Source organism: Etheostoma spectabile, unplaced genomic scaffold, assembly GCF_008692095.1.
Source record: "Etheostoma spectabile isolate EspeVRDwgs_2016 unplaced genomic scaffold, UIUC_Espe_1.0 scaffold433, whole genome shotgun sequence".
Taxonomy (NCBI): domain Eukaryota; kingdom Metazoa; phylum Chordata; class Actinopteri; order Perciformes; family Percidae; genus Etheostoma; species Etheostoma spectabile.
The window spans coordinates 427,266-450,608 of NW_022605608.1; the positions used below are offsets into that span (position 1 = coordinate 427,266).

Sequence of the window (23,343 nt, forward strand, 5' to 3'; positions counted from 1 at the left end):
CACGTTACTGCAAATTAAACTGAGATGTCAGGGTTTCAATTTCCACCTCTTAGCCGGAATACGTCTGGCCATGTTGTAAATAGTAGGGGTGAGGCCTCAAAACTGAGAATATATTGGGGCGTGATATTTAAATTACGATCGTTTCCAGACACTGCATTTATCGATGTACGACCATTCTTACGCTCTGATTGGTGTGATACAAATGTTTCATAAATCCCACGTGAATCCTGTCATAAGAGGATTTCTGCGCTCATAACTGCGCTGGTTTGTTAGGTATGTTAGGTTGATAAATGAGGGCCTTTGTGTGCAGCAGCAGCAGCTTGAGCCACACCCTTTTCTCTGAAAGCCCACAGCATTGCTGAACGGTGCTCTTAGCTAATTAACAGAGCTTAGTCAAAAGCAGCATAGGTATTTCCCTACAGTATTCAAAGTATGCTCTTAAGTCTTAACCACACGGCAGTTCTGCACTTTGGATGGTATTTGCCTACGAAAGTTAAGACCGTAGCTCTGGGCCGAAAGGGAAATGCAGATCTCTTCTGGAGCTAGTATTGAGTATTTTTGTGCTCCCACACTCAGTTAAGAAGATTATATATATTGAGTGAGCTCAGGGAGATGTGACGTGATGTAAAGAATTAATGAAAATGCACCTGGACAAGTAATCTGTGTGACTTGTATATTTTTAGCACCTTGTGGATGGATGGTGGTGTGGTTTACACAACTAAACATTTCAATTACACATGATGTTGCAGCACGTGGCTGATTCTTGGCATGAGGGCATTTTACTTTGTTGACCACCACTAATTTGCTAAATAAATGGATTGTCCATCTACCACACTGCCTTTACTGACTGCATGTGTTTGGTTGGTATATTTTTCGATACACTTAATATGCTGTTTAACGCGTCTGTCAAAGTTTGGCTGAGTGAAGTGTTGATGTTCCCTTTCTTTCTCAACACAGGTTCCTCTTCAGCTCATAGAGAACTCGGAGTGTCGGGATATGTTCCAGCTTCATGTCACCTGTAAGGACTGTAAAGTTGTCAGGTATGACCAGTGATACACTCCTGCAACCTAAAGTCATTCCAAATGTTACCTCCTCTTTGTTAAAGGTATAGGAAACTTGATTTAAAATCATGTTTCATATATATATGTGGGACATACTGTATGTGTGGTGTTCTGTGAAAAGCCTTTGTAGTTACAGGAAACAACAAATATATCTAAAAATGTTCAGAGTTGTTTCAGACTTTTCTCACAGAAGTCCAGACGCAGGATGGTATAGGCGTTACAGTTAACTGAAAGGACACAGCCCTGTGGCTTAGGTTGCTATGGCAACACATGGCACACACTATAAAGGTAACAGAAAAATCCTACAGCCATAAACTGTATGCTTGACCGAGATGAGGCCAGAATGAGTATCAATACACCTGAGGAAAAGACTTGAGCTTTTCCCAACACGCATCTAATGTATTGTAATGTAATACACAAATTTGTATTTTTATACAAATATATATATATATATATAAAATTACAAACTTAACATATGAAACTGGAAGTCTTTTGAGCAAAAACACAACAACAACAAATAAAAATCAAAGATTGTTGCCAAACTATGGAACGCCTACACTCATAACATGGTTGAAGGATGTTCCGTCAGTTTTTATTCCTTTTTTTTAAATTTTCATTTATCAGCAATTATAAATGCCGATAACAATAGTTTGGAAAATGCCTAATATCGGCCAATATATTAGTTGGACTCTACTTCATACTGTCTCTGCAGCAGAGCGTTACAAGGAACAAGTTAACAATGCATACAAGCTGTTAAAAGCGTTTTCCATCCAACAGCTGTAACAGTAAATAAACAGTCATAAACATTATAAACAAGTCATAAACGTTCATGACATAACGCTTATTTTAGTAAGTGTCATTCAGTTTTGTCATGTCAAGTTATGATTATGGTTAGTGTTAGGGTGTTCATGACAGGGTCATGTCACTCTTATGTACATACTTTCAAGTAAAGTGTTACCAGAATATGTAGGTTTCACAGTTAAATTGTGGACAAAAAGCCACCTGTTGCTCAGCATCACAGAGTTTGAACAGAGTTGCTGCACTGCCACTAAACTGTTTTACATGCGCTGCACATAAATATCCCTTTTGTCTGTCACTTGGAATAATCTTGGTGGAAGATTAATGGGAAAGTATCCCCTTAAATGTGATGTAGTAGTGCTTCATTTTTCCACACTTCACAGAAGTTAGGAAGTCACTTTCTGTTAACTAATTACAGTCAACAAAGTACTATCACGCTCGGGGAGAGCAGTGTTTCAATGTGGACCTGCTTCTTCTGTGAGACAAACACTGCCAGACTGTAGAAACCCAGCGCCTGAGCCAAGAAATAAAGACAGTAAAATATAAGTAAAAAACCACACAGGAGCAGTTAACAGTGGTCCATAACATTTTAAGAGCTTACCGCAAGACCACATTCATGATTTTTAGTATTAAAATATTACTAGTATTGAATGTTTTTTTTTTTTTTATTTATTGTTTTTTTTTTAGTATCAGCCTTGCCCCTTGATAACATTTTGTAGCATGATCGACTTGTAATGTCGGCGTCTGTTTCATCCACAGGTGTCAGTTCTCCAGCTTTGAGCAGTGTCAGGAATGGCTAAAACGCCTGAATGCGGTAGTGCGCCCTCCCTCCCGCCTGGAGGACCTCTTCTCCTTTGCCTTCCATGCCTGGTGCATGGAGGTATATGCTGGCGAGAAGGAGCAGCACGGCGAGCTATGCAGACCAGGTACCTTTCTGTCTCTTGCATGTCTGCACGTAACCCCACCAGACCCTCTGCTCCCCGCTGGGCTTATCGGACATCTCTGCTCTCTGTAGGCGAACATGTGACCTCCTGGTTCAAGAATGAGGTGGAGAGGATGTGCTTTGACACTCAAAACGCCTGGAGGATATCGGACATCAACAGCAAGTTCAGGTAAACGCAGCTATCATTCAGGTTACCTGCTGCTTTGGTGATTTCACTCTCAGCTAGAAGATAGATCCGGCCTTTGCTTTCATTGGCGTACAGAACAAGTCAGTGTGTGTGTGCGCGTTTGTGTGTTAGACAGTGGGTGGTTGTGTTATTGTACTCAACTGGTGCTGCGCCCTGGGCTGATAAGAGCCAAGCCCAGGATTAGGTGTCTGTAGACAGAGACTATTGTTGAGCCATCACAGTCTTTTGGTGCTCTCTCTTTCTACTTGTTAAAGCATTGCTCTCCCTGTCCCTCTGCTCCACCAGGCTGTGCCCCAGCTATCCCCAGCAGCTCCTGGTGCCAGCCTGGATCACTGACAAAGAGCTGGAAAATGTGGCAGCCTTCCGCTCCTGGAAGAGGTTTCCTGCTGTGGTTTATAGGTCGGTGTGTTCGTTTCACGGTTAAGCTTGTTTACCCGCCACACAGCAATGAAAAGCTTTCTTATGATGATTGGCCTTTTTTTGCTTGTGAAAGGAATTAAACCATCCCCAGATAATATATTTTATGGCTCTATATCAATGCCAATGTGGACACTTTTTACTTTGGCCTGGAAAAGCACAGCATGCAGCTAATTTCCTCCAGGCGCCATCTCTCCATTTGGCTTTATTCAAAGTTTGTCAAAACGGCCAAGACCGCGGACTTAACCAATGACATAATCTGTGTCCTGGCTTTAGTCAATCGTGGTTGTTGTCTTTAACATACAGTGCTTGAGAGCCTTTGATCTTTTGTTTTTGGAAAACTAGTCCAACCAGAAATGGAAACTTTGCATGCCTGCTTTGTGTGTCACAGCACCTAAAATAAATATGACAAAATTTTGCTCTGGTGGCTGTAAGATGTCTAAACCATCAAAAAAAAGTCAAATAAGGAGAGGCCCTGAACGTTACGGTCAAGTCAAATAATGCTGTTCAGCAAGAGAAATGGATAATGAACAGATAGCAAATGTTGTCTCTTATCAAGGAAGTAACGTACATCTCTGTATTACTGTATTGTTCATAGTGTGACCGCAAATAGTATTTTCTTCCTATAAAAAAGATTAGATCTCAAACAGCCATAGCGTTCTCCTAAGACAGCAAACTAACTATGTTGTTGTGTTTTGGCACACATACACCTAGGCATCAGACCACGGGAGCTGTAATTGCCCGCTGTGGCCAGCCAGAGGTCAGCTGGTGGGGCTGGAGGAACGCAGATGATGAGCACCTGGTCCAGTCCATCGCCAAGGCCTGCGCCGTGGACAGCAGCTCCCGCAAACACCTTTCCAACGGCAGCTACACCAACGGCACTGACCTGCCGGATACTGACTTTGGTAAGAACTCATACCATCACCACCATCTCACTTGCTTACATACTGTACACAAACACTGACGACACACCTACCACCACACACAGACCAAACTGTTGTGCAATCCGACCTGTTAGGTCTTGACTAAACTAGCAGGCTTACACAAACACACGATCACAGTATCTTCTTATGTCAAAATAATTCTGATGGATGTGCCTGTATTATATGTATGTGCGTTTTAATGGTTTATTTGGACTTTTTGATTAAAGAACTCAACCATACCCCTAGCCTACTTTCCTACAACCGGAATTGTACTGAGATTATTTTTCTGTGTTTTGTGTCTGTATCAGAATCCTCCATGACCAACAGCTCAGAGGTGGAGACGTTGGCTACCCAGCCCCACAAATTACTGATTCTGGATGCCAGGTCCTACGCTGCTGCTGTAGCTAACAGGGCCAAGGGGGGAGGCTGTGAATGCCCAGGTAGGTTTTCTCAGCTCAGTCCCTGGTTACAAAGCACAATTAGGTTAATGTGTGCTGTGGATTCAGGAGCTCAGATAACGGCAAATGTGATTGCTCTGTATGGTTAAATTAAAGTCCTGGTAAAGCAATAATTGTTGTGTTCTGAGTCTAATGGATCACACACAGCTACATCTGAATGACTAAAAAAAAATTGGCATCGACCATTGAAGTTTTTTCAAGGCCGATGCCTATTATTAGTAGTTGTAGTAATAAAAATAATGACAGATATGTGGAACCGTTATGCATTTACAGTGAAAATCCAAATTAATCCAGATTTGGGAACGTCACAAAATCCAACACAAAGCATTGTTTAAATACTTTAAGCAATTATGTAATAAATTGGGAACTTTTAACATAATATCTAGTGACAGTCAGATAGTGTCGTGGGCGGGACATTAAGTCAGATTCAGTTGTAAGTGAAACCGAAGCAGAGGGACAGACACTGAGCTGTAGCAGGGCCACAGTAGCACACTTTTTAATTCATTAACTTCATATGTTATCAGGCAAATAAAATGCCGATACAGATAATTGGCAAACTGCCAAAAAACGGCCCAATAATCAGCCATGGTCGATAATCAGTCTATCCCTGAAAAAACAACAAGTATATAAAAACTAGGTATCAAAATTGTAAAATAAATAAGCCGTATTCTCTGCTCTGAAACACTGGGGGCGTGTCCATTGTCATCGACAGAACCTCGTTGCAGCTGTGTTAGTTCGCTAGCACACGTACTGATAAAGTAGCACACACATGGTAGCACAGCACACACCTTCCAAGCCAGAGAACGAGTGCCGCTCTGCGGCAACAGACACTCATTAGCAGCCTACCCAGTCTTACAGTCACACACGCTCTATAATAGGACAGCACACATCCTGATTGTGGCATTTAAGAGTTGTTTATTCATGTTAGATTAATAGAGCTAAGATAGTTGTGGAATGTAGCAAACTTGCGCTGCTCACTCTCCACAATTCAGTACTACACAGTTTACATTCTTTTCACCTTTTTATTTCTAACATGTATAATGTGTTTAGAAAGAAATCATTGATTTTACTTTACTCAGACTTTCAAACCACCACCAGTTTTACTTTTCTCTTCTTTCTTTTTACCATTGTTTTCCTTCTGTTCCAGAGTACTATCCCAACTGTGAGGTGGTGTTTATGGGCATGGCCAACATCCACTCCATCCGCAAGAGTTTCCAGTCTCTGCGTTTCCTCTGCACTCAGATGCCTGATCCAGCCAAGTAGGTTTTTTATGCCTCCAGCAGTGCCTCCAATTTCCCCTGGCCGTAACTCTAAAGCTCTGCAGGCTAAAAACTATTTAAGTCAAAGCTGTCAAGCGTTGCAGTAACTGTAGGTTACTAGTAATCAAAGCAGTGTTGTGGTCTTGGCCATACATCTGTGCCTGATTTAGAAAGCCCAACCCCCAAGTGAAGGATCTCGTTCCATCTAGACTCCCAGACTCAATGCTACAATGATATGTAATTGAATCACTTTAGCTTAAGAGAACGTTGTTGAAAGTGGTTAGACGATCAACTCAGAAGACAAAATCAGACTCCAAAACATGTTTTGAAATATTACAGAGCCATTATCAGAGGTGGAAAAAGTACTAAAATATTGGACTCAAGTAAAATTACCAATACTTTTTATGAAATATTACTACAAGTAAAATTACAAGTGAAAATACCTATCTGAAAAAATACTCAAGTAAAAGTAATTTGTAGTTTATTCAAAGTTTAAAAAAAAAAAAAAAATATTCAGTAACTGATGGGATTTGTAATGTAGCAAAATGCCATACTTCAAAAATGTAATCAAGTACATTTCAAATTACCAATTTTAAAAACTACTTGAAAAATACAAAATACACAACAAAACTACTCAGTACAGTAATGTAAGTAAATGTATTACTTTCCACTTCAGTTTCTAAAATTGACCAAACATCTGGATTCTAATAATTTAATTTCTTCTACTTTAAAGGCTACTTTTTCAAGTAGGCCTATTGTACGTTTTACACTTTGCAGATTCAGATTAATAATACAAAATATTATGAATAAATAAATTATGATTTATTAAATTGGATAGGGATGAGACTGTTGATCCGGTTGTAAAATTCACAAGCTACCTGCCATGTCCTACTTCCGCGGTTATTTGGTGAAAGTAACGTACTAGTAGTGTGAAGCAGGGGTCTTCAACGTTTTCCAGGCTAAGGACCCCCAAACTGATGGCGAGATGGAGCGGGGACCCCCTAATTATATATATTGTATAAAATTGTGTTATATCAAACTGGTCCTATAGTGCCATGTGTGCGTTGATGACTGAAAGACATCTTCTGCCTCCATTTATCTGTTTACTACAGTGTGTTGAATTCATGTTAATGTGTATTTAAAGACATTTCAATTAGTGGAAAAAATTGCAGGGGGGGGGGGGAATATAAAAAAAAGTCTAATCAACCAAAACTTTCACGACCCCCATGCAGTACCTCCGCGGACCCCCTAGGGGTCGCGGACCCCCTGTTGAAGACCCCTGGTGTAAAGCATTACTATTCAGACAGTAATATTGTAATATAACTAATTACTCTCAAATGACAGTAACTAGTAATCTATATTGTAATTGTATAATCTATATGTATTACATTTTGGAAGTAACTTGCCCAACACTGATAATCACTACCCGCTACGCACCAAACAACGGACAGACAATGTTAGCAGCTAACTGGTGAACATAGTTGAGCACTTAGCAGTTAAAGAGTCAGATACGGTATATTGCTCAGGAGTTGGTGAAGACCAAAAACAGAGCTAAAAACTGACTATTGAACTTAAATTCACCAGGTTGCCAGTAAAACCTCCAAATGAATACTAATGGTGCTCCGAAATTGCTGCATGTGTAATTGTTAGCAGATATTTGCTAGCAAGTTTGTCATATCAACTCAAATGGAGGTCATGTGTTTGTACACAACTTGTTTCCGCTGCCCCCAAAGGGCCAAAAATATCAGTTAATGCTTGGATATGCTTTATGTTATTGAGTTTAAGTCAGTTACTTTTCAATTAATTCGTCAACCCTTTTTTTTCTGAGCTGAAAAATATTAACAAAGTAGAAAGACCACTCATTCACATCATGGTTGTGCACTTACTTATACAAAGAGATGTTGTTGACCGGTGACGTTGCCAACTAGATGAATCTATAAGTGCTGTGCTATGTGGCATGGTCCATTCTACAGTGGTGTGAAAAAGTGTTTGCCCCCTTCCTCATTTCCTGTTCCTTTGCATGTTGTCACACTTTAGTGTTTCGGAACATCAAACCAATTTAAACAACAGTCAAGGACAACACAGTAAACACAAAATGCAATTTGTAAATGAAGGTGTTTATTATTAAGGTGAAAAAAAATCCAAACCATCATGGCCCTGTGTGAAAAAGTGATTGCCCCCTTGTTAAAACATACTTAACTGTGGTTGTCCACACCTGAGTTCAATTTCTCTAGCCACACCAGGCCTGATTATTGCCACACCTGTTCACAACAAGGCATCACTAAATAGGAGCTGCTTGACACAGTAAGGTCCACCAGAAGTCCTTAAAAGCTACACATCATGCCGGACACAAAAGAAATTCAGGACATTGAGGAAGAAAGTAATTGAGATCTATCGTCTGGAAGGGTTATAAGCCATTCCCAAGCTTTGGGAATCCAGCGAACCACAGTGAGAGCATTATCCACAAATGGAAGACATGGAACAGTGGTGAACCTTCCCGAGGGCCGGCCGCCCAAAATTACCCCAAGAGCGCAGCGACAACTCATCCAAGAGGTCACAAAGACCCACAACAACGTCCAAAGAACTGCAGGCCTCACTTGCCTCAGTTAAGGTCAGCGTTCATGCTCCACCATCAGGAAAAGACTGGGCAAAAATGGCCTGATGGCAGAGTTCCAAGGAGAAAACCATGCTGAGCAAAAGAACATCAAAGCTCGTTCAATTTCTCCACACACATCTGATGATCCAAGACTTTGGGACAACATTCTGTGGACGATGAGACAAAAGTGGAACTCTTTGGAAGGTGTGTGTCCAAGTATATCTGGCGTAGAGGAACACTGCATTTCATAAAAAGAACATTATACCAACAGTAAAATATGGTGGTGGTAGTGTGATGGTCTGGGGCTGTTTGCTACTAGGACCTGGAAGACTTGCCGTGTAAAAGGAACTATGAATTCTGCTGTTACCAAGAGATCCTGAAGGAGATGTCTGACCATCTGTTCGTGTACTCAAGCTGAAACGAGCTTGGGTTCTGCAGCAGGACAATGATCCTAAACACACCAGCAGTCCACCACCGAATGGTGAAGAAAAACAAAATGAAGACTTTGGAGTGGCCTAGCCAAAGTCCTGACCTGAATCCTATTGAGATGTTGTGGTATGACCTTAAAAAGGCCGTTCATGCTCGAAAACCCTCTAATGTAACTGAATTAGGACAATTCTGCCAAAGATGAGTAGGCCAAAATTCCTCCAGGACGCTGTAAAAGCCTCATTGCAAACGCTTGGTTGCAGTTGTTGCTGCTAAGGGTGGCCCATCCAGTTATTAGGTTTAGGGGGCAATCACTTTTTCACACAGGGCCATGATGGTTTGGAATTTTTTTCACCTTTAATAACAAACACCTTCATTTACAAATTGCATTTTGTGTTTACTTGTGTTGTCCTTGACTATTGTTTAAATTGGTTTGATGTTCCGAAACACTTAAGTGTGACAAACATGCAAAGGAACAGGAAATGAGGAAGGGGGCAAACACTTTTTCACACCACTGTATGTACTTGACCTTATGAAACATTTGTGCCATCACTTAGTGTCTGAGGCACTTGAGGTCCTCTGATGATTTTGCTCTGTTACTGTCTGTGTGCCTGCAGCTGGCTTTCTGCACTGGAGAGCACCAAGTGGCTGCAGCACCTGTCCCTGCTGCTGAAGGCGGCGCTGCTGGTTGTCAACGCTGTGGACCGAGACCACAGACCCGTTCTGGTGCACTGCTCTGATGGCTGGGACCGCACACCTCAGATCGTTGCTTTGTCCAAGCTTTTGCTGGACCCTTACTACCGCACTGTTGAGGTACAGATGAAGACTCCTCTTTTATTTCCATCAATGATCCTTTGTTAGCATTTTTTATTTATTTTTATTCCCATGAAAACTCTTATATCATTGACATCATGTAATAATTGCAATATTTCCAATGTAGCTAGGATCAAATTTGATAGCAGAAAAACTATTTTTACTTTAATTTAATATTTGTTTTTTTTATGTTTTTTTTTAAACTGTGTGATTGATATAAAAGAAAAGCTAAATTTAATTTAATCTAAGCTCTTTTGACGTCTTTCTGCAGGGCTTCCAGGTTTTGGTGGAGACCGATTGGCTAGACTTCGGCCATAAGTTTGCAGACCGCTGCGGCCATGGAGAAAATTCTGAGGATCTGAACGAGCGCTGCCCCGTCTTCCTGCAGTGGCTAGACTGTGTTCACCAGCTCCAGAGGCAGTTCCCATGCTCCTTTGAGTTTAACGAGGCCTTCCTGGTGCGTACGGGTTGGGTGATTGATGTCAAGCGCAACTATTGCAAATTCTGATTCCTAGAGATGTTCCTGAGATTAGAAGCTTCAGAATGTTGTCATGTGCAGTGGTGGAAATGGCATGCCTCTGAGGTGTATTTATTTAGTTTTGCTGTGTGTGTGTGTGTGTGTGTGTGTGTGTGTGTGTGTGTGTGTGTGTGTGGGTTGTTTGTGGTGTGTGTGTGTTGTGTGTGTGGTTGTGTGTGTGTGTGTGTGTGTGTGTGTGTGTGTGTGTGTGTGTTGTGTGTGTGTGTGTGTGTGTGTGTGTGTGTGTGTGTGTGTGTGTGTGTGTGTTGTGTGTGTGTGTGTGTGTGTGTGTGTGTGTGTGTGTGTGTGGTGTGTGTGTGTGTGTGTGTGGTGTGTGTGTGTGTGTGGTGTGGTGTGTGTGTGTTGTGTGTGTGTGTGTGTGTGTGTGTGTGTGTGTGTGTGTGTGTGTGTGTGTGTGTGTGTGTGTGTGTGCACAAGCCTTTACCTGTGTGTTCTTGTGTGCGTGCGCAGGTGAAACTGGTGCAGCACACCTACTCCTGTCTGTTTGGCACCTTCCTGTGTAACAGCGGCAAGGAGAGGGAGGACCGTCACGTTCAGGAGAGAACCTGCTCAGTCTGGTCACTGCTGAGACCGGCCAACCGCACTTTGAGGAACATGCTGTACTCCACACACTCCGAGATAGTACGTCCAAGTGTTAAGTCTTCAATTTTTTAGAAATCAGAGTACTGCCAGTTCTGGTTTAAAGCTGATTGAAACCCATAAAGACAAAGGATAAAATAAGTAAAAGCTGTTAGGAAAAAGTCTTCAAATGCATTATGGGAAAGAGCTTTGCATTAATGTCTCTTTATGCTTCGTGTTAACTGTTTTGATCTCAAACCTTTAAGAATTGCATGTTATTATTGTTATTGTGTGTCTGCGTGCGTGCGCGTGTGTGCCACCACCACTTATTCTTAGAAGTCCTTTGCATTCAGAGCTTGTCAAATGTTCATACAACTAAGTGTTAATTTCTATTTAAGGTGTTTTCGATTATTTAAGATTTTTTTGCTACTACTAATTACCATTCCCAATCTTTCTTCTTATTACACTAAGTTAAGTTTGCACCTGTTGTTTCAGGTTCTTCACCCAGTGTGTCATGTACGCAACCTGATGCTGTGGACGGCTGTCTACCTACCCAGCTCCTCCCCCACCACCCCCTCCGATGACTCCTGCGCCCCCTACCCTGTGCCGGGTTGCAACACTGAGGACGCGCCCTTGGGCAGGTGAGCCTGGCGCACGGGCACCCGATCCCCCCTCTCTTCCTTCCTCATGTAAGATAAACACAGGTCGAGGACTCCCACTGCCAGACGGGCCCAACTATTCATCTCGACTGCTTAAATACTTTGCTTTGCTCTGGCCTTCACAGTTAGAGATACGTTTTTATGTTTTGCTTATCTTGTGTCTCATGACCAGGAAGAGCTACAGGAAGTTGTTTCATAATTTATGACCCATATTTTATGGCCATTCTGAATGCTTCTCCTTCATTATGTTTGTGCTGCATCTTTCTTGTTTTGATGAGGCTGACATGTGATTGATTTGTTAACCAAACGGTTTGTAATGATTATATGTGCAGCTGTGTGAGTCATTGTTATGTAATGATAATGTTGTTTTCCGAGCATAATAATTCTTCTCTTGTTTGCTCTTTAGACGTACGAAGACTCGCTCCTTCGACAACTTGCCCAGTGCATGTGAGCTGGGAAGCTCGCTGGCTCCTAACCGCCGCTCCAGTGACCCAAGCCTCAATGAGAAGTGGCAGGACCATCGGCGTTCTCTGGAGCTCAACATGGCAGTGGGGCCTGAGGGAGGGGGAAACCAGGATCAGGAGGTGCGGCCTAACGGAGTGGGGCCTTACCCAGACGGAGTGGACTCTGAGCTGGAAGACAGCCCACAGCCCCAAGGCTCACATGCTGAGCTTGGACAGGAAGCCTCTGTGAGCACAGCAGAAACAGTGGCGGAAGCTGAGAAGGCGGAGCTCTCTGTGGCGGTGGGCGTGGCTGAAGGCCAGATGGAGAACATTCTTAAGGAAGCCACTAAGGAGGAGGCGGGAACAGATGTTAAAAGAGAGGGAAGTGCTGCTGTCACACATTTCATCAACACTGTTGACACAGAAGTCAAGAAGGAAGCAAAAGTTGAAGAGGATGAGGAGTGTGCTAAGGTTAATGGGACTAAGATGCAGAGAGAAGCATTTACTAATGGTCATCTAGAAAATGGCATAATGGAGGCCGAGGTTGATGAGTCTCCCCCTCTGCCCACACAGAAGGCAGAGGAGCTGGATCAACAGGCAGCAGAATTGACTCAGTCACAAGAGAACCTGGTGAAGCAGGACAAAGAGAACTGTTCTGTACTAGAAGAGCTTGTACATGGACAGAGTGAGTCTGGCTCATGTGACCCTGAGCAGCCTGCAGCCCATAGAACTATAACAAACAGCTTTGTGGACAGGTCACCTGAAGAGCCAGGAGTGGATGAGGAGACCTGCCCTGATTCTGAATCTGACAACGCTGTCTCAGAGCCAGTAGAGCATGGGGATAAGAGGGCCTCTCTGATGGAAAGCTCCACAGAGACTTTAACTGAAGAAGCCTGTAGCAGGTTGGAGCTACCAGCACAGCCATCAGTTTGTCCCAGTCATCAGCCTTGCAGTGATGGCAGGAACCAACTGCCCAGCTCCAGGAAGGAGAAAGGACTGGAGACAGGCGAACAAGGCTTTATCAGAACTTTAAATGGGGGCAGCAAGCGGCCCTCTGTCAGTGCCTTTCAGTCTGTGAGTGCTGACCTCAACAGGGAAGGGCTTTGTAATGGCGACAGCTCCGACGGGGAGCCTTGCGGAGGACATCACTGGGTCAAAGGGAACGGGGAGAGGGTTCCTCTGAGTCGACAGGTGTCCCTAGCAAGCTGCAACTCCCTGATCCTGCATCCACGGGGCAGCTGCTCCCAGCACCGCTGGTGCCACACCCTGCTGGGCCGTGCTGCCATTAGCCCAGAGCAGCCGTCCCGCAGCCATCTGGACGACGACGGGCTGACGCTGCACACGGATGCCATCCAGCAGAGGCTAAGGCAGATCGAGGCGGGACACCAGATGGAGGTGGAGACTCTGAAGAAGCAGGTGCAGGAGCTGTGGAGCCGCCTGGAGAATCAGCAGCACGTCGGCTCCCACAGGATCAACGGAGACATGGGAGACGAAGTGGTAAGATGCTGACAGGTTGGCCATGACTGACCAGCTGATCTGTTTACCTCCTGGATGTTACGTTTAACTTCAGCCCAATGAGCTCCTTTCACGCTCCTTCTGATTGTGTGTATCTCCCTCCATGCAGACATCAATGACAGACTCTGAGTACAACCTGGACCCAAACTGTTTGTCGCGCTGCAGCACAGAGCTTTTCTCTGAGGCCAGCTGGGAGCAGGTGGACAAGCAGGACACTGAGGTGAGCAACCAGGCCAAGATAATTAAGGGAGGGAAGGAACCAAACTCTCAAAGCAATGGCTGTATTTGTTTGTAGCTTACATATATGGACCCCAGATCTCTTCAGAAATGGCAGTTGATGGTGGTTGATGGTAGGTGAGCTGCTCTGTGGATCAGAGCTGTGAACTGAGATTAGTCTGTACATTACAGGTGACTCGCTGGTACCCAGACCATTTGGCAGCCCAGTGTTATGGCTGTGAGAGCAGGTTCTGGCTCGCCACCAGGAGGCATCACTGCAGGTAAGCACTGAGGGTTCTCAAGCTGCAGAAGCTCAAACCTCCAGACACTATTCCTGTCATCAACCACTCCTCTCTGTCCTGTTGAGACTTAGAGAGGTCTTTCCATCTGTTTAAGCTCGCTATTCTTCTGTTTCTTGTATCCAGATACAACCAGGCGTGTCTAGATTAGGCTGAGGCAGCTTTCAGTTCACACCTGGCATCTTAATGATTCATATCCATCTTAGGTGACCCTTTTCTGATGGGATTTTTATTTTGTCTCCACTAGGGCTGCACGATTAATCTGATCACAATCGCAATAACATTACTGTGAAAAATTGTGCGATTTCAGTAAACGAAAAAGTTGTGTGTGACACTCTTTGTGCACTGCAGTCTTCACGTCATACCATAACGGTCACGGAAGGCTTGTTTCATGTGGATGCGCTGGCAGTTTTGTTGTCATTTAGAATTCCTCATGGGGAAGACAGAAACTACGCACTTTAGCTTTAAGTGTTTTAAGTTGAGTAATACACATTTCTAATTTTTTGTATTTTGTGCATTTGTCTTGATAATCAAGCAAGTTGACTTGAAGTATTGTGAATTGTAAAAATCTTCAAATTGTGCAGCTCTAATCTCCATATATGTCAGTGTGTTTCTGCAGACCAGGGCTCAATATCAGAATAATTTTGTTTTTCACCAGGGAGTGGCTCAGTCTTATTAATATGCATGTGCTGGTATAAAAGATTTCAGTTTATTGTCTACCCTGCTCTGTACTACATATTAGAACAGATGCATTTCTGACGACCAGCAAATATGGTTAAGACACCCTGATCTCAGCGCATCCTCAGTATGTTCTGAATGTCCACTATGATTCAGGTCACGCAAGACACATTTTATTGCTAAGAGTGAGAGTAAGAGTCCTCTTGTTAAAGGGGCACTCTAATGATTTAGTATGACATTTCCATAAAGTTGTGGGACATGTAAGAGACAGACTTTTAAAAAATGGTCAAATATGACTGACTTTTACACCTTACTATTGGTCCAAAAACGATAATTCCTACATTCCTTGATTCTCCTCAGGACACTCTTCATGCCTGGTAAACACCAATGGCTTTCAAACTCCACACCTGCAGTATGTTATTAAGGCTTTTTGTTATAAATGGTCTCAGATAGCAAAGATAACCTGATGATCATGATGGTGTTGATGTAGATAGAATTAATTGATTTTGTTGGATAAAGAGCCGCTGTCATGCTCAGACATAACTGATTAGATTAAAGTGCCAGATTGCATAACTGTGACCATTCAAAGACAGTCTACTTGGAATTATCAGGATATCCTTTGGTTAATTGAAGTGCACAGAACAAGACTCATGTTTCTATATTCTGCCTCATTCTATCAGCTGGTGGTGTTTCCACTGGTGTATTCATTTCTAAATATATGTAATGTGTTCTCATTACTTCCTTTTCTTTGTGATGGATTGCAGCAAGTCAACCACACAGGCATTTAATTTGTCTAGTTGCTCATCCAGTGTGGTCTGGACTGCAGACAAAATTGCATAAAATACTCTGTTTATATTCACTTTTCAGCCATGGATTCAAAACACAAAAGGCTAGAATTAACGGTGTAGCAATGCAGCCATTTCACAATTGTAGCTACCTTCAATTTTCTAGCTTTTAGAAAAGATAACGTTGTAACACGCATCTTAAGCAGTGTGTTTTAGTGTGTTACGTGTTCTCCACTGCTCAGGCAGTTCTTATCCATTGTTTGCCCCTCTCCTCTACAGTGGCAGGGAGCCTGTCCAGGAGGTCTGGTGAGATCCGGCTCCCCTGTCCCTTCACTTTCCACCCTTTTTAACCTGGCATCACTGCAACTCCCTCCTCCTAATCCTCAACCCCCCTTCCCCTCCCTGCTCCTTCCCCTCCTCACCTGTTGCATCGGGTATTGCCTTCATTCTGTTGTAGTTGTCAGCAAATTCTCAGGGAAATCTCTCGTCATTTCTGAGATGTATTGACTTGAGTGTGCGTCCTGCTGCGCCAACGTGTTGCCATTCAGCGGTTTTAATTGGCTGTGCTTAAGCATGGTGCTGTCAGTGAGAGGGCTGTGATTGGTTGAGGGCTGATTGTTTAAATCAGATTTCACCTAAAAAATTCTAATCCCCCCCCCAAAAAAAAAATTAAAAAACACCTGTGGACTTCCTCAACCTCAAAACTCCTCTTGCCTTAGTGTCACATCAGCACCCTACCATCCCACCACCCTCAACACACGACGCAGCAGCATGCTGCCCCAAACAGCCGTCTGCATCTCACCTCCCAGCAGCACAGCATGGTACTGGAGACCTCTCAGTCCACCTGGTGGTGTAAAAAAGGCTGGAGACTCGAAGTGAATTAGTATTTTTTAATTTCTGCTCAGGGTGAGTACAGGTAGTAGTAGAGGCCGCTGTATGTGTTAGTGTGTGAGCATGGCCTTACATCTAAATCTGAGCATGGGTATCTGAAACCTTCAGTGTGACCTGCCTTCTGTTTAGTGATGGTAACGTGTTTTCTAATGGGCTGAATAATGAAGTTAGCACCGCTGAGTGTTAGAGCACCTTTGCTAACCCAGTATGTAGTGCAACATCACAGCAGGGCTGACCTGAAAACAGGATGAATGGGGTTTGCTCAGAATTCTCATACCTTCTTTCCACCTGTTTTATCATGCGTCCAAGGCATAGAATGTTTATAAAGATGGACTACCCGTCTTCACTTCTTCCCACTGTACAAAAGTGAAGCCAAAATATCCCGCATTCAGGCGCTTCCATCTTGTAACTATGGAGCCAGAGGCTGCTTAGTAGCAATCGGGCGGGGGAGTTGCAGTATGAAAGTTCCGCCCCCACACCCGCTTGACCAATCACTAGTCAATCACAGCTGTCAATCATGACTGTTTCACCCGAATACAGTACCAGTCAAAAGTTCGGATACAATTAAAAATGTATTTGACGTCCATTTGAGATGTTTTGGCTTCACTTTAACTGTCTATGCATCAACCCCTGGTCCAAGGTGATCGGATTGTAATCAGGTAGAGCAACAACAACAACAAAATAATTATCTGCAAATCAGCTAGTCTACAGGAGATACATTTTCACATCAGCATCCTGTTCTTTAAATGTGGTTTAACTGAATCAGGCTAACAGGATGTTAGCCAGCTAAAATGATCCAGTTAGTTCTCATCAACATGGTCCGTCGAACACTATCAGAAGTTTGTAATCTTTGATGGAGTCATTTTGAATAGTGCGCTCTTATTTTGAAATAACGGCAACATTATCAATGTAGATCATGTGATTGTTTTTATGAATTGTTAACCTACTGAGCAGCTGCAGTAAAAAATGTGCTAAGTCTGGTGATATTCTGCATTTTTAGAAAGCTCTACTGTTGAAAACACATCAGTGAGATGTTGCACTGGGTGACATTTTGTCAACTGTAGTTCATTTCAGTTCATCTCACACCATCCTGCTGATGTAACTTGTGCTCCAAATATGTATAAATCCACAGCTGAAAATATTCTTCAACAAATTCCATTTTTACTCCTGTACATTTGCTTAAACCTACTGTGCCCTGTTGTTAAACTAAATAGTTCATCCAAAAAAAAGGTATATTTGTTGATCCTTTTAAAACAATCTTTTTAAGCTTTACATCTTCAGTAGGAACAAATGGACTTGGACAGGTTGACGAGATTATTGCTCGCCTCATCTTTTTTCCTAAAGCCGAGCAACTAAAAACACATTTTAAGTGTGCAATAAACCTCGTCCAATATCTGTCATGCAGACTAAACTTTAAAATATATTTCTATTTATAATCTACCTGCAATAACAACTAATGATAGATTATTTCAATCCAACTGTACTCTAAAATTTGTACTTCTGATACATTTCTTCCAATTGTGTGTTTTAATGGCAGATCTCTATCAAAATGTTGTAAATAACCACCACGTTTTCTGGTTTCATAAAGGAGTCATTTGTATGGGAAAATAAGTTGATGTGTTAAACTTTTAAAGGGGTAGAAAAATCATCCCGATAACGATTAATGAGCCTGCACTTTTGCAGGTTCAGCTCTAGATAAACCAGCTTTGAATATATTTAAAATGACGCTAACTCAGTTTTGCATGTATGAAGAACAGGGCCTGGTGCAAATGTAACAAATGTAAAGGAGTAGAATTGCATGCAAAGGAGATGCATGATGACTGTAGGTGTGAAGTGGCTCCGCCTGAGAGTCCAGGGGTGACCTGTCTGTGTCTCCCTGCAGGAACTGCGGTAACGTGTTCTGTGCCAGCTGTTGCGACCAGAAGATCCCAGTGCCAAGCCAGCAGCTGTTTGAGCCCAGCCGCGTCTGTAAGACCTGCTACGGCAGCCTCAAGCTCAGCCCGGCTCCCCTGGACCTGGAGCTGGAGAAACCCATCGCAGCCAGCTCCAACTAAGTTTCAGAGGAACGAGGGAGGATGAGCCGCCAGCCCGCAGACATGGGCGCACTGCTGGAGAAGAGCACAGGAGCTACACAGAATGTCCCATGTACTTTGTGTGTATGTGCGTGTGCGTGTGTGTGTGTGTGTATGTGTGTGTGTTGCAGATATGGAATTTAATATGTATATACAGGAAATGACGTGGCAGAGGTGCTGAATGACGTGTTGCGAAGTGCTATGAAGTGCGTGTGTGTGTGTGTGTGTGTGCGAGTGTGAGAGAGAGAGAGGAAATCACACATTTGCCACACAGGTGGTTTGTGGCAGTGACGGGACTGCCCTCTGAGGCCAGAGGAGTGAGAATGGACCTCCTGGTGCTTTGGTCCAGGCAGGCATTGAAGGTTGTCTCACTGTGTTGCTGAAGTCTCTTGGAGGGCTTTGGTCCATCGAATCAATTCCCCGCTCATCCCCGCTTCTCAGCAGACTTCCACGTACTATCATCTACAACGTGGCCTGCTTCTTCTCTCTGGTGGGTGTAGGAGCAACGTGACACATCTCCAGGAAACAGACAGTCGAGACAGTCCCTCAGCTTTTAGAAGTGTCTGGATAGTTGATGCTCACGAATGTTGTTTAGGGAAAGCTTAAAGGATCAGTTCACCCAAATTACCATACCATACCTCCTCACTTACCTCTAGTGGTATCTAACCATGCGTCTCAATTCATTTCATTTTCCCGGGTTTTGAGATCTCATTTCTGAGATTTCTGCTCTCACCCCGATACAGTGCAATACAGTAAATTGAAAAAGGGCTGCAACTATTATTTTCCTTATCAATAAATCAGTAAAAACTTTTATCATTTAATCAATTTGTTTTTTGCTGTAAAATGTCAGAAGATAGAGAAATGTGGCCATTATATTGTCTTAGAGCACAAGGCCACATATTCATATTGCTTGTTTTGTCCGACTTACAGTCCAAAACAAAAAAAAGAGATTCAGTTCAATAACACATATGACAAAGATAAGCTGCTTCATTATTATTATTATTATTTTTTACATATGAAAAATTGGAACCAGAGAGTGTTTTCTGTAATTTGACCATTTGATTATAAAATGATTAATTGTTTGTGGCTTACAGCACTGAAAAACGACACGTGAAGTGGTACCCCACTGATTTGGTGTCGCACTTCCACATAGTTGGCTGATTTACAAGAGACCGATTTAAAACAAGATTTGTAAAAATGGATGCAGCAGAGACCGATATGTCCTGACTTTTTAAAATTCCCATAATGCAACTTAATAGTGTCTCTAAATAAGATCTTCTCATTGCCTGAATGACATCACTATGACATCATCAGGGTTATTTTTTTAAGACTTAATCAAGCTTAAAAAAGAATACTAGTCAACTGCTTTTATAGGCTGAGTAGTACCCCTCGTGATAAATGAACTGGTGTTTATCTCGTGATCTTTGTGTAAAATCGGTGGAGTGCAGCTCTTTCCAGACACCTTGTCCCTGCTAACCTGAATGAGTCACAGTTTTCTAGTTTGGGTGAACTGACTCTTTAACACGCTCTGGGCCAAATCTCAACTCGGTATATTTGCTTGCTTTTTTTCAGTGAGTTTTCCCCGCCCCCCGCTTTTGTCACAAATGTGTGTGTACACAGTATATACAGCTAATTGACATATACGAAATAGAAGAAAAAACAAACACTATCTCGCTAACTCAGTTCTGTTTTTAACGTGTTGAGATACAGCCCACCGGGCAGGCAGAGGATGAAGATTTTTCTATACTTTTGAATACTTACCTTGTCCACAGTGAGGAGAGTAAATATTTGTTTTTGTTACAGAATCACACGTGAGTCTTAAACAGGACTAGTTAGTGATCTATAGAAAAGGCTTTAGAACATCCGACCCTTTAACAGCTGATGGCCGCTCAGCTTTTCCACGCTGATAGCAAAGCGGTTCTAATTATTATAACCTCTTTGCTGAATGACTGTTAGTCAGCGTCTGCTGATGTGATGTGGCGTTGTCAGTTTGTGTCAGACGGCAGGCGAGCTGCAGGTTGTTTGTGCCTGACACGGACTGACTGTGTAATCTCTCCTGTTAGCCATACCTTCATGCCATTCACTCACAGCAGACCCATTTAAAAAAAATTATATATATTTTTACCCAGCAGGCACTGGGAGCTGGACGTCTCACTCGTTTTTCAGTCTGCTCAGTTTGGTGGAAATCTCAAGCGAAGTTGTGAATTTGGCATGTTGAACTTTCACGTTGAAATTCTAAAGGCAACATATCTAAATTTCATTTTATGTTATTACTTTTTTTTTTTTTTTGAGGCGGCAGTCGACCACGACCTCACTTGTGATCTCCACTTTGATTGGCTGAAACATGGAGGAGAGCCGCGGCAGCAGAAAGGGCTCATGACGTTTTCAGAAGTCTGTAACTCCCACATGAAGTACGTTTGAGAAGCTTCACTGAGACGCCCACTCTGCCTAACACCCATTCAATGACCTCCTTACACACACACACACACACACATTCACGCACACACACATATATTCTTTTGTAAAATAAATGAAATAATATATTCAGATACCTATATAGCATTTAAGAAAAATGTATAGAATCCTTGAATAGTGGCTCACTTAATAAGTCACCAAAAAGTTGTTTTTTTAATTTCTTTGATTACTTATGTTATTGATTGCTGAAAAAACTATATTTTGCAACCTGTTGAAGACAACAGGTTTTTTTTTTTTTTTATTGAGAAGCAGGGTGTCCTGTATTGATGCTGCAGTGGTTTTCCCTTTTAAATGGATTAATTTATTAAGGCTTTGTTGTTGAATTGCTGTTTAAAGTCCAGACAATTCAATGGCCATGGATAATCAGTGTTTCTGAGAGGAGAGATGGTTTAGATCTGTGGCTACGGTGACACACTTGTCATTTCTGTTTTGTTTCAGCCAATCACAGGATTTGTAGATGTAACGATTTCCTGATTATGAGGAGAAGGGGGTTAAGTCTGAGGTGTCATCTAGTATCTAGCATCATGTGACCTTTGACCATCACATGTCCCAATGAAGAGAAGAGAAGAAAAGGAAACAAAAACCCCAGTGCGTCTGTAGCCAATGCGACGTCTATGCACTGAGAGAACAGTGGTCCAAAAAAGCTGCCTGAATCCAAAATAAACACCCCCCCGCCCCCCAACTCACACTCAAAAACATTACTCCATTAAAACACATCTACAAACACTACCTCTACTTTGTACACACACTTGATCACGCACACACAGATTATCACTGAGCTGCTAGTAGCTGAGTGACTCTTGCTGTCCAGATTCCCATCATCGAGAATGGCCTTTATTATTGACTTATTTTTTTAATTTATTTTTTTAATCAGCTGGAGCATTGAAGGTACAGCACACAATCGCAGACGCTCATTTTAATGATGATCTTATTGTTCAGACTGCCAATCTTTGAATCCTTCTTCCTCATCATCCAGCAGAGGGCCCCCCCTTCATTTAGAATGTCGCTGTGGTTCACCACACGGGATGATCAAGTTTGGACTATCAGAGGAAATGCATAAATACAACTATGTGATTGACAACGCAATGTTATTTAATCCTACTGCAACTGTGTCATTGATCTTGTTCTTGTGTGTGCGCTCGTGTTGGGTTTCAATATGGTGGCAGATGATTGAGTGGGCAGAACAATAACAACCAAGTGTTCTCTCCTCCTGTGGAAGTGGTAAACACGCTTCATTCAACAGCTCGACCTTCGCTCTTTCAAATAGAATAGAAAAACAGGAATTAGTTTGCCCCTCATAGATGAGTCCCTGTCATTTCTGTCAATTAATATTTACAAAAACACTTGGACAAGCAATGCCACGGCAACAAAAGGGGCATAAACTGTTCCAACATAGATTCATTTGAGCTGGAACTGCTGCATTAAAGGTGCCGCTAATTCAAATTTTGGTTTGACCCTGGCCAGTCTCTGACTGTTTTCTCATCATCTGCAGAGAGATAGATAAACTGGAATACTACTGGACTATCTGCAACCACAACATTGATTTTTACATCTTACATTTATAATGGTGATGTAACAATGGCGATCCCAGATCAGTGCTCCTATTCTACGAACGATTTATTCCAAGGGTTCACACTCCTTCCAAACGTATGTCTATGGCCTACATTTTGAAAGAAAATGCTGGCCTTCATAAGTCATGATCTCCTAAATAGACTGTCAACAGACTTCATTTGAAAATGCTGGTTCAATGTGGTGCGTAATGTCCCTTTTTCAGCCCAGTCTGAGGCCAAAGCGCTTTCACTTTCCCCACAGACACTGGCAGCATGAATCCTCACTCTGTATTTTCACCACCATCACAGGCATGTGGGGCACAAAGCTTGTCTTGTTCTTCAATCCATGAATGTGAAATGTCTTAAAACCGAAACAAAACACGCAATTTTTTGCACATGACATTTACTAGACACTGCCACAGAGTGCATCAAAATAAAGCGGAAAGTGTGCTGTGCTTTTCAGTATTGTACCAAGCATTGTGGGTGGTGGTTGTATGTGGGAGGGAGGAAGGGAGGGTCGGGTAACGTGGTAAACAGGTCATCACTTCACATACATGTTGCCAGTATGATCCCTTGCTGTGCTTCTTTTTTTCTCTTTGATATGTTTTTCATGTTTTTCTCTTCACTCACGCTGACGTGCTGTCAGACTGCAACGGCCCAGGAGTCACTTGACGAGAGTGTGTACATGTGAATGCCTCTCTCTCTCTCTCTCTCTCTCTCTCGACTGGTGCCAAGCAGTTTTATTACGGGTCTCTCACAAAGGGATCACTCGTGCTTTTGTTT

The 23,343-nt window shown here is 42.7% G+C and overlaps 1 protein-coding gene across 5 annotated transcripts in view; it reads left to right on the forward strand.

Moving 5' to 3' along the window:
• LOC116686669 (myotubularin-related protein 3) overlaps positions 1-22,941 on the forward strand; it is a 34,970-nt gene extending 12,029 nt beyond the window's left edge. For 2 of the 5 annotated variants that reach the window (XM_032511702.1, XM_032511703.1), the window contains 16 exons: positions 958-1,040; positions 2,619-2,785; positions 2,875-2,971; positions 3,275-3,388; positions 4,121-4,311; positions 4,638-4,769; positions 5,935-6,046; positions 9,686-9,881; positions 10,153-10,338; positions 10,870-11,040; positions 11,473-11,618; positions 12,043-13,576; positions 13,704-13,814; positions 14,003-14,091; positions 15,852-15,878; positions 18,346-22,941. In XM_032511702.1, the coding sequence (XP_032367593.1) occupies positions 958-1,040; positions 2,619-2,785; positions 2,875-2,971; positions 3,275-3,388; positions 4,121-4,311; positions 4,638-4,769; positions 5,935-6,046; positions 9,686-9,881; positions 10,153-10,338; positions 10,870-11,040; positions 11,473-11,618; positions 12,043-13,576; positions 13,704-13,814; positions 14,003-14,091; positions 15,852-15,878; positions 18,346-18,517 (3,528 nt within the window). In that variant the 3' untranslated portion in view covers positions 18,518-22,941. The remainder of the gene's footprint in view (positions 1-957; positions 1,041-2,618; positions 2,786-2,874; positions 2,972-3,274; positions 3,389-4,120; positions 4,312-4,637; positions 4,770-5,934; positions 6,047-9,685; positions 9,882-10,152; positions 10,339-10,869; positions 11,041-11,472; positions 11,619-12,042; positions 13,577-13,703; positions 13,815-14,002; positions 14,092-15,851; positions 15,879-18,345) is intronic. The other 3 variants (XM_032511704.1, XM_032511706.1, XM_032511705.1) reach the window with 2 other exon arrangements.
• Positions 22,942-23,343: the final 402 nt, after the last annotated feature.